The sequence below is a fragment of the Ischnura elegans genome, chromosome 12, assembly GCF_921293095.1.
Source record: "Ischnura elegans chromosome 12, ioIscEleg1.1, whole genome shotgun sequence".
Taxonomy (NCBI): Eukaryota; Metazoa; Arthropoda; class Insecta; order Odonata; family Coenagrionidae; genus Ischnura; species Ischnura elegans.
This window is the reverse complement of record NC_060257.1, coordinates 71,747,942-71,758,537: the sequence shown is the minus strand read 5'-3', so window position 1 is coordinate 71,758,537 and position 10,596 is coordinate 71,747,942. Positions and strand designations below refer to the sequence as shown.

The window sequence follows — 10,596 nt, the reverse complement described above, 5'->3', positions numbered from 1 at the left end:
GTAACCATTTGCTCGTGGAATAAACGATTTTTGAACTTGAACTTGAACTTGCCCGAAAAGACAGAACGGAGGAGGGAGAGCAAGGAGACGGATCGAAGTGCGAGCAGCCTCGAGTCGTCACCTTCAACTGCTACGAGGGTGGAGCGAGCGCATCCTCACCCCGACGCCGTAACCCGCGCTTTTTGCGAAGCGGCACAACTCTCCACGGTGCAGCCGAACCCGAAGCCGAATGCCGAGACGACCCCGCCTCGCCCGGAACGCCGCCAGAGCCCGCCAGCGGCAGGAGGAAGCAGCGCGCCGACCACCGGACCAACCTGGAGTTTCATGCTCGACGCCGCCACCAGCACCAGTGACCAGAAGGCCAACGCAGTCCCCCAGTGTCGAGGACTACCAACAGTGGGCCGCAGAAGCAGCCGCCCACCCCTGGCCAATCCTGAGTCCGCTGCCGCCGACGCCGCCGCCGCCCTACGCCCGGTATCAACTCGAGCCGCTCCTGAGCCCGCTGCCGCCGACGCCGCCATCATACGGACTGCGACCACTCGACTCGCCGCTCACCCCTTACGCCACGGTGACCAGACTACCCCGGAGGATCAGCGACCCGACGGTGGTGAGGATGTTGGTTGGGCCCTCGCCTCAGAAGCAGCCGACCAGGAGACCAACGCAGAAGACTGACTAGGCCTGCAGCCCGCGGCCGGACGCCCTTCAGGCGATTTGTGTGATTTGTTTGACAACGCCTGCTCCCTACGCGGAGTAAGGCCCCATGTTCCAACCAGACGACCAATAAACCTGGGTCGACTAAAATTTGTAGTTGTGTGTATATGTTTCCTGCTTGTCCTTCTCCCAGACTACTCATGAGGACCCGCTCCCAGCCAGGACCCCTCAACGACTCAGCAGCGGAGGATACGACAAGAACAAAAAGCCAAAGAAAAGTTTCTTAAATGTTTACGGCCTAAAATGGACAGGTTTCCTAATTTTGAAACCTTAAGAATGTTAAACACGAGACTAATAAGACTGTGGTTTCCTGTCCTATGTAATCTGCTTGTTACCTACAAGAGACGATTTCTTGCGACAGTGAAATTTTTATATACTTCATTATTACAGGAGCAGTGCAGGAGAGCATGTCAGTCCCTGAAAAAGATGTGGAGGTGGCTATCAGAAACTCACTAAGGCACGCCAAGTGACAGCAGCAACACGGTTGCAGGGGAAGAAGAAAGTTAAATAAATCGTATGTAGTTTCTTGCATTGGATTATTTCAAGAAGCCAAATAAATATTGTGCATGAAATTGATGCCTTATTTATTTAAATTCTTGTCTGGACCTATTATTTATTAGTATCGAACAAAATGCAATCCTAACCTAAACGTGTCGTGAAGGTGTCCGGAGCGGACACTTTCAGGACGTCCGTAGGCCTTTTTTACTGACATGCGGACTTGCAGCGGACATCCTTTGGCATGAGAGAAAGAGGCCACTCTTATCTATACCGGATGTAGCGAGCGAGCTTATTGTGATTATGGGAATTCTGTGAACTCCACGGTTGGGAATCGGTGCCTAGTTGTAATGGTTAAAGGTATTACAAAAAAGTGGAAACAGTGCATTGGTTACTGGATAACTCATGACAGTACTGATGCTGATGTGTTACGTAGTATAGTATTGGATTGTATTCATAGGGTTAGTGCAATAGGTTTTAAGGTTAAGGTAATTTTGTGTGACCAGAGGCCTCATAATTTAAAGTTGAAGAGAAATCTTGGGGTCACTAAACAGGCACCCTTTTTTGACTTTGAAGGGCAAAAGATCTTTTTCATGTTTGACCCCCCTCATTTATTGAAGTCTATGAGGAACAATCTTGCACGTTATAATTTTAGTTTTAATGGCAATGTAGTCCAATGGTGTCATCTAAGGAGCTTATTTGACATGACTGATCCTCTCAAGCTGAAGATGATTCCAAAGATTACAAATTTCCACGTGACTGTCAAGGCTTTCAAGAAAATGAAAGTTAAGTTGGCATCTCAAGTGTTTAGTGGTAGTGTTAGTGTAGCCATTTCTGCTTTTGTTGCAATGGGTGAGTTGCCAAACCATGCTGTACACACAGCTGACTTTTTTGAGTTAATGGACAAGCTGTTTGATTTCTTCAACAGCAACCAAATTGCGTTCCATCCATTTAAAATGAGGTATGCAATGGGCTGTGACACACCCCACATCCAGTTCCTGCAGGATGCTAAGCATAAGCTGGAGAGGAGTAAATTCATTGGCTGCAAGCGGCAGCCACCATGCTTAGCTGGGTGGATCCTTACTATTAGTTCTTTGATTAATTTATTTCATGACTTGAAGGATCATTGCGGCATCCCAAAACTATGTACCAGAGTTCTGAACCAGGATTCCTTGGAAAACTTGTTTTCTGTGGTCCGACAACAACATGGGTGCAATGACCACCCAACAGTAATGCAGTTTGGCAAGGGGTATAAGCACCTCTTGCTGACATCTATTTCCAAACTGTCTAGTTTTAGTAACTGTGAGTTAGATGTAGAGAATTTCCTTGTTAAGATTAGTGACTTTAAAAATATTGATAATGGTAGCACTGAGTCCCAGGCAGTAGAAGTGGAGGTAGACTTTAGTGATCTTAGAGTTAGTACAGTTAGATATAGATGAATTAAATGTTATATACTATGTGTCAGGCTTCATCTGTACGGTGTTCATGAGGCGCCATGATTGTTCACCTTGCAGGGAAGCCATGGTTAAAAGTCCTTCTGTAGGGTTTCCATCGGGCTGAGGTTTTCATGCATCTAAAGGGCAGGGCTGAGGTTGGAGGAAAATTAATTTCAGTCACTGATGATATATTTTTGTTGATAAAGGAATGGGAGGCCATATTTCAGCCAACTTTTATTGGACAAGCCCATCATCCACATGTAGGGGTCTCAATCAGAGCCGTAATAGGGTTGTTCACCAATTTTTTTTACTGTCTTAAATGACAGTACACACCGAGGGGATACCGGCGGCAGTTTCAGCGCTTTTCTATTCAAAAAATTAACCCTAAAAAGGCTAAGCGAAAAGTGTGGAATCCGAGGGCCGGCTCAAACGCTCCGAAAGCGCACGATGGTTGCCGAAGGCACGCTGACGTCACACACAGCGAACTTCTCGCGGAACCCGTCAACCCCGTCGAAAAACCTGTGATCCTGCGTCAGAGAAGAAACAACGAGGGTGAAAATGGAGGAAATTAGGAAGAAGGCGTCTATATATTGCTTTCTACAGCTTTGTAAATCTACCACAATAAGAAATCCGGGAAAACGTTTTATTGCTGTGCCTCTTCATTCTCGTGAGCGAAGGAAATGGTTAACTGCAGCAATGCGAGATGACCAAAAACATCAACGGCAAGACATCATATTATTGCTGTGAAGATTATTTAAATGTTAGTGTTAAATTTATACTAAATACCAGTATCACAACGCCAGTAAACGTGATTTATTGTTTTACTTGCGGTCTTCCAAAATAAGTCGAACGGACGAAAACAATTTTAATTTATAAGTTATTTGAAGGGAAATAATTTACAAAAGATTAAGAAAAATATTTATGCTACTATTCAATGATCACCGACGTTAATTGATGCTAACTTATTCTTAGATTTAATGCACCATAGATTGCAATACGGTAACCAAACATATTGATTATTGACGAAATATTCTCGAGCACATTCTCAGCCGAGAGTTTTGGAGTTGGTGAAAACAATAATATAACTGACTTAATAATGAAGCTATCCCAATGGGTACTTAGGAATACCTAATGATCCAATGTACGTCATTGATTTGCCCTCTGGTATATTTATGATTGCCACCAGAGACATTTTCATGACCATCATCAAAATTAAATTAAATGACAACTTGGAGAGATTAGGTGGCCAATTACAAATCAGTAAGACAAGAGTTTCTTCCACTATCCACACAACTTTACCTCTTATTTCACAGTGCTTAAAAAATTTAATATTTTTTCCGAAGCATAACAAATTTTTGATCTACCTTTGCCTTTTCAAGTCAATTCAACAATGTACAGCATATAATTGAATGTTCTGAAATTCAAATTAGAAAGCCCTCTGATCTAATAAATCAAGCTTTGACATTAGGTGAGTATAAAAAATGTAATGCCATCAAGTATTTAGTAGTGAACAATGGAAGGGCATGGGAGCTTGCACACTGACCGACCGCGCACCGGCACTGGTAAAAAGTCGGTTAGCTACCGGCCAATGCCACTGCGGATCCCCTGCGCCAGCTCAACAAACCAAGCAACTTATCTTTTGACCTGTAAAAATCCGGCGTGTGTGCACGCTGCGCTTCACCGGTAAAATATCAGCTGATATTTTACCGGCCGTCCAAAATCGGTGCATGTGCACGGGACCTTACAGTAACATTCACAAGAATAAATATTGACAATAATTCGCCAGTCTATATTGTGATTCAGACAAATCTGAGACGAACAAAAGTGATTATTTCACGATATTAGTTCCTTGTGTCATCTAAGTTTTTATTGTCGATAAATTATGAAAAGCCTTTAAAACTAAAAAAACGAGCATTGCGTGACAGGGATTTGTGATATAATATGAAATGTACCCCTCGAGAATCATTTCAGCGTTTACTAGGGGATAATTTGAATAAAAATGGAAGCCAAGGCTGAGTAAATCGTAACAAAATTTGATGCAAAATATACTCATAAGTACGATTAACATATTCAACAGTGCTATCATAATTAATATGCATTGACTGCTAACTTGCCTGCTTGAAACCTTGCATTCCCGGAGCGCTAACAATGTCAATATTACTCGTAGATGTATTTTTGCGTATGTTTTCTTTGCCTTGTCCTCTATTTATTAATAATGAAAAATGAGCATCAGAGCACTCATATTAGGCACAGTATTAGAATTAGCCCTCACAACACAACAATCCGAAGGCCTGTCTCACCACGGCATTCACAAACTCAAGCACGGCTCGGATAACGGCGTTCACCGAAAGCATACAGTCAGCGAAGTAGCTGTGTGTGACTTCAGAGCCATTCGAGCCCGACTTCCCGCCGAAACTGGCCGTTTCGAAAGCGCATAAATTTCATCGGAGCACAAAAGAAAATGTAATGCACCCATTGCAGAAATTTTTTCACCAATGTTAATTATTAGCCAAAACTCACCGTTAGCATCTACTCAAATGGGTAATTTCGTTTGAGGTTAACATCCCTATTGAAAATTCCAGCGAAAGGTACCATTCGTTTTCCCTCCCTTGTGAAAAGGCAAAGGAGTTGCTACTACAAATATATGTCAAGATAAGGATCTTTTGGGGAGTTCGCTTCCTCAACCAGGAAAGGTGAGGTTTGTCGGCATTTAGCAGTTGTAAAAAAATTTATTGAAATGTTTAGTTGTTACAATTGTATTTCCAATTGATGTATATTAGATAATTAGTTCCCATATGTATAGTAGTTAGTATCTGTAGTACCTAGTATCTAAGTTAGTTACTTAGTTCAGTATATAGAATTAATGGGTAGTCTGGAATGTGTCTTTTGCTGATTTAAATGTTACTTGCCTTAGATTGTTGTAATTTAGAGTGTTTGGGATGGAATTGCATTAATGGGCTGATCTCATGACTATGGTTGCCATTCAGTTCAGTGGATGAAATTACTGGGTAGTCTGGATTGTGCCTTATGTTTATTTAAATTGATTGTTTATTGATTTAGATGGATTGTTTTGTCATTCAGGGTGCTTGGAAGTATATTGTGAAGATAACATAAATGGGCAGGGCTTTGATGATTTAATGTATTACTTGTCTTAGTTTTATTGTTCCAATTCCGCGCTCTGGGGATGATATTATTAAAATATATGATTAATGGGCTTATCTCATGATTAATAGACACTCAATTCAGTAGACGAATTTATTGAGTAATCCAGTGTCTAGTCTGTTGTTTTACCAATGTTACTTTGTTTAAATTATAAAGTTACCTTGTCCATGACTTCCCTGTACATGCTTTATCTTTCAGTTTTTGTCTATTGTGTGGTTTTTGAATCATCCAGAATTTTTTCTTTGTAAAATGTTTCTTTTGACAATAAAATCTATTCCCTCGCAATAAGTGTTTTTATTGACCATGATTACTTGTGCTGCACTGAAAGTAACTGCTTATTAGTTGAATTTATCTAGTGTACAGTAGAGATAGTTATTCATTTCCATGCTCGTCGAGGAGACTTCACGGCGTTCTTGCGATAGTGGACTCTTCTAACGAATGCAGTAAATCATTAATTCAAATTTGGCGCTCAAAATTCAAACCGTATGCACTCTGGCCGCTAGAGAGCAGCACCGTCACTATATTACCATTGGTCTTATGGGAGCTGCGCTTCCTATCTTATTCCATGGTCATACCATCATGTATTACAATTATATTTGCTGTAGAATTTTAAAGGGCTTCATTTTTGGAAAGTGAATGTTTTGAGCGTTGTAATTTAATTTCTTCGTTCTTTTATACTTTTTAGATTTTGTCCACTGCAGATTCCGCGGCGAAAAGGATTTGCCCACAATAAATCATGCTTTCAACACCCTTTCAAATAATCTGTGGGTGAAGCAGAGAAGGCAGATCTGAGTACTGTGAAACCTCACTTTTACATACATGAGAGTGATTAAGAAAATATCAGTACATCACAGGAAAATTCTAATTTTTAAAAGTTCTTCGGACAAAAGGAAAATCACGTGCATTGCAGAAAAATATAAAATGAGGGTATGTTGAAGCGTGGTTGAACTGTAGTTTGAGTATTTTCCCTTATTTTACTGCAATTACCTCTTCCTTTGTGTTATATAGTTTGCATTTTCAAGTATCCCCTGTTGCACAGAATGGCTCATCTCAATTGCAGGAATGTTCAGAATGGTTCTGTAATGCTTTTGCAATACTTTATGTTTGATTATAAAATCATATTTTTTGGATAAAAATCACCGAATACACTTTTTTTGGGTTAAAATTAAGGTAAATGGAATGAATGCAATTTTTTCATTCATTGCAATTTGGTTGCATAAGTAATGCATATGCAATGAAGCGAATGTAAATGCAATGCATTTGAAACTTACATACAATGCTTTCCTCAAGACAAATATATAAATTGTTTTATAACATTTACATGTGTCATATAATTTAAATATGTAATTTATTACATTATTCACGTATGTAATGATCCTATGAGGGTGAAAATGTTTTCATATTTTAAATTAAAGCAGGAGGTCCTCCAAATGATATTGTTAACTGAAATTACTTTGTACCATAATTATGAACTTGAATCCAATTATATCATAAAATTTAGGGAATCCTACGTCAAAGTCTCTTGCACCACGTCTGATTCGATGCAAACGCAGAAATTTGGGTCAACAATTAAAGTTCAATGGAAACACTTCCATTGAGAGCATAACATGCCATCATGTGAAAGAGAAAATGAGAGGGAAAGCTCATTCCCGAGACTTCGGCAGATCCTGAGCAATAAATCTTCCCTTATACGAAGTGCCGCGAGACAATGCACCCATTACCATTTCCTGAGCTCCTTCCATAGAGTTATATTTAAATAAACTTATATACTGCCTTGGCGGGTATTTTCTGTCTGCGAATCAGCATGATCGGCGGTGAGGGTAGCGCACGGCGAATGTCGTCTGTCTCCTGTTTTCATCAATCCTGCATCTTAAGTGATGAACTGCGGAAGAGCAACCACGCCGTTGATTCGGTAGATTCTAAAAATTAAAGCTTAAGGTATGCACGTATGTAAAACTAATTATGGATGACTATTGGGTACTTGGATTTTTACAGCACTTCTCATTACTGGGGGGCGAGATATTACTGCAATCCCCATGCAGAGAAAAGCGTTTAAGTCACCAGGTGAACCAAGGCAACTGAGCTCTGGTGAGGGGAGAATGCCTATGGGAGGACCCTCTGTGACACTCCATAATGGAAGTCGTGGTATGTACTACATGGAATTCTTATGCTGATTTTAATGAATATCTGCAATAATTTATCTTTGAAAGCAATGAGTGATGTTAATTACTTTCAGATAAAAGCTGTAAGGACAACGATGGCATGTTCATGGTTAATCTTCTACTGAGCTTAGCAGTGAGTTACTCCATGATTCAGACATTAATTGGCTTGTATGATAGTCTATTTTACCAGCATTATGTTTATTCTTAAATAACACTGTTAATTTCATTTATGTGATAGAAACATTGGAGTATTTGGTGAAGATGGTGGTTGAGCTCCAAGATGAGGTAAAGGTTCTGACCAGAAAAATCCACAAACTGGCTGAAAGTACTACTGATGCTTCAATCAATCCAGCTCTTGAAGAGCTGCTTAAGATATACCCACTTGAGACATGGGAGGATTTTGAACATAGTGAGATGGAATTGAATTCAACATCACTCACGCAATCAATGGTATGGAACTTCATCCACTTATAAATTTAGTATTCCATTTATTGTTATATTTTAGGTCACTGCTTGTTAGCTAGACATTTTTATTTGGGTTATTTTTCCTTCGCATTTGTAGGGGGTACATTTCAGCCAATATAATCACTCATGTGTGAAAGGGAGCATTAAATCAATAATGATGAAGGTACTAGACCCAGAATTTGCTAAAAATTTAAACTGGGCTGGAAGAGGCCTGAAAAAAGGAATTAAACAGAGTCATTTACAGGGGGTTGTGAAAGGTGTGTATGGTTTTTAAACATTCCTTTTCTCACAGTTTCCGAATTTTGAACATTTTTAGTCGATATTGAGTCTTTTTACTTATTTACAACATATGCATATGGAACGAGTTCCTCATGTATTAACTACTCTTGTTCGTTAGGTGCTGTGAGAATGAGTCAATCATTCAAAAGTACCCCAATAGATGCTCTCGAGTATGAAATAAAGAAGTGGCTGATTTTTTCCTTTCGCTTGGCTTCCTCCTATAAAAAACCTCAGGCTGCTGTGAGGAATAACCCTGGTGATGGGTCAGAGGATGAAGAGGGAGAGAGGGGTTTTTGATTTTGTGCAATTTTTTAATGTCTTGAAACAGTTTATGACAGTTTTATTGTCCTGTATAATTATTTGCTACGTACTTTCATTCAATATATTTGCAGTATTGAGCTTTTAACTTTTATTTTTGGTGCAGTTATAGTTTCCTACCTTGGGGAGGCTAGGTTCTAAACCTGTCAGTGGAAAATTTTTGTGGAGGATTCCCAGTCTCTAGTTGAGTGCTTCATGGAGAAGTTCAGTACTCAATGAGTATTATTGCAATAGCATTTGTACAACCATTGAATGGTAGCTGGAACATTCATAGAATGCTTAGGAAAGCTTGCAGAGTCATTCAGATAACCCTGAAATGGTTGCAGGAACATTCATATAATATTAAAGGAGTATGAGTAATGGTTGCAGGAACGTTCATATAATATTAAAGGAGTATGAGTAATGGTTGCAGGAACGTTCATATAATATTAAAGGAGTATGAGTAATGGTTGCAGGAACGTTCATATAATATTAAAGGAGTATGAGTAATGGTTGCAAGAACATTAACTGAAGGTTCATTATGAACGTTGCAGGAACATATCAAGTAGAGACATTTTGAACATTCACTGAACCATTCTTTAAATGCTTGTGTAATGTACTTGCAATCAATTGGTGAACATTCATATAACATTATTGCAATGTTTCCGTGCGACATGGGATGTTCCAGTGGCAACCACTGGTAATAAATATGTTGTTACTTTGGTAATAATGGTTACTTCAGAAATGCAATAGAATGTCCACTTGATGAAGTTTTCTAAGAGAGGTATTCACTATTTCAGATTAATCTTATTTCATTCCTGAAGTTAGTTCCAAACATAGTTGAGATAGTATCAAATCAGTGAACATGAAAAGTCAAATCCAAGATAGAAAATTAACGGCTACAAGGTTTTAGAAATGTATGCACAAAGTATCCTAAGGAAACAACCCTTGGTTAAGTTTTGCCCATGTTCCATTTTTTTCATGGCTGTGACAAAGACGAGCCAACAAAAGGCTATCTAACTTTCATATCTAACTTCTGCAATGCTCTATGTTGGTTAAAAACAATCCTTCTCTATTCCCACCAAACAGTGACTACCATTCATACAATACACGTGGTAGAGGCAATATACATGCATTTGGGCACAATTTAGAGTATTTTAGGCGAGGTCCTTTCCACCCAGCTTCCCAAATATACAATAAGCTCACAAGTTCTTTAAAGTCTGTCTCTTATCCAGCCATTTTCAAAAGCAGATTATGTAAAATTCTTTATAACAAACGATATTACAACTTGACTGAATACCTGAAAGATATTCTCTAATTTATTTTTTTTGCATATATTGTAAATTTTAGAGATGGGCCATTCGAATCTTAGAAAATATTCGAGATTCGAAAACTCGAATATTTCATGCTTTGTTCGTGATTCGAATCTTTCGAATCTTCGTCAAACTAGCGGCCAATAATAGGGATGTTCACCAATTTTTTTTACTCCCTTAAATGAAAGTACACACCGAGGGGATACCGGCGGCAGTTTCAGCGCTTCTCTATTCAAATATTTAATCCTAAAAAGGCTAAGCGAAAAGTGTGGAATC

General features: G+C 39.3%; 1 protein-coding gene across 1 annotated transcript; it reads left to right on the top strand.

The window, feature by feature from the left end:
- Window positions 1-229: 229 nt before the first annotated feature.
- LOC124168709 (homeobox protein ESX1-like) lies at window positions 230-676 on the top strand. Its single transcript, XM_046546975.1, has one exon. The coding sequence runs from the start codon at window positions 230-232 to the stop codon at window positions 674-676; it is 447 nt and encodes a 148-aa protein (XP_046402931.1).
- The last annotated feature ends 9,920 nt before the right edge of the window (window positions 677-10,596 follow it).

Coding starts and splice junctions, on each gene's coding strand:
- LOC124168709 (XM_046546975.1), top strand. CDS start 230: ATGCCGAGACGACCCCGCCTCGCCCGGAACGCCGCCAGAGCCCGCCAG.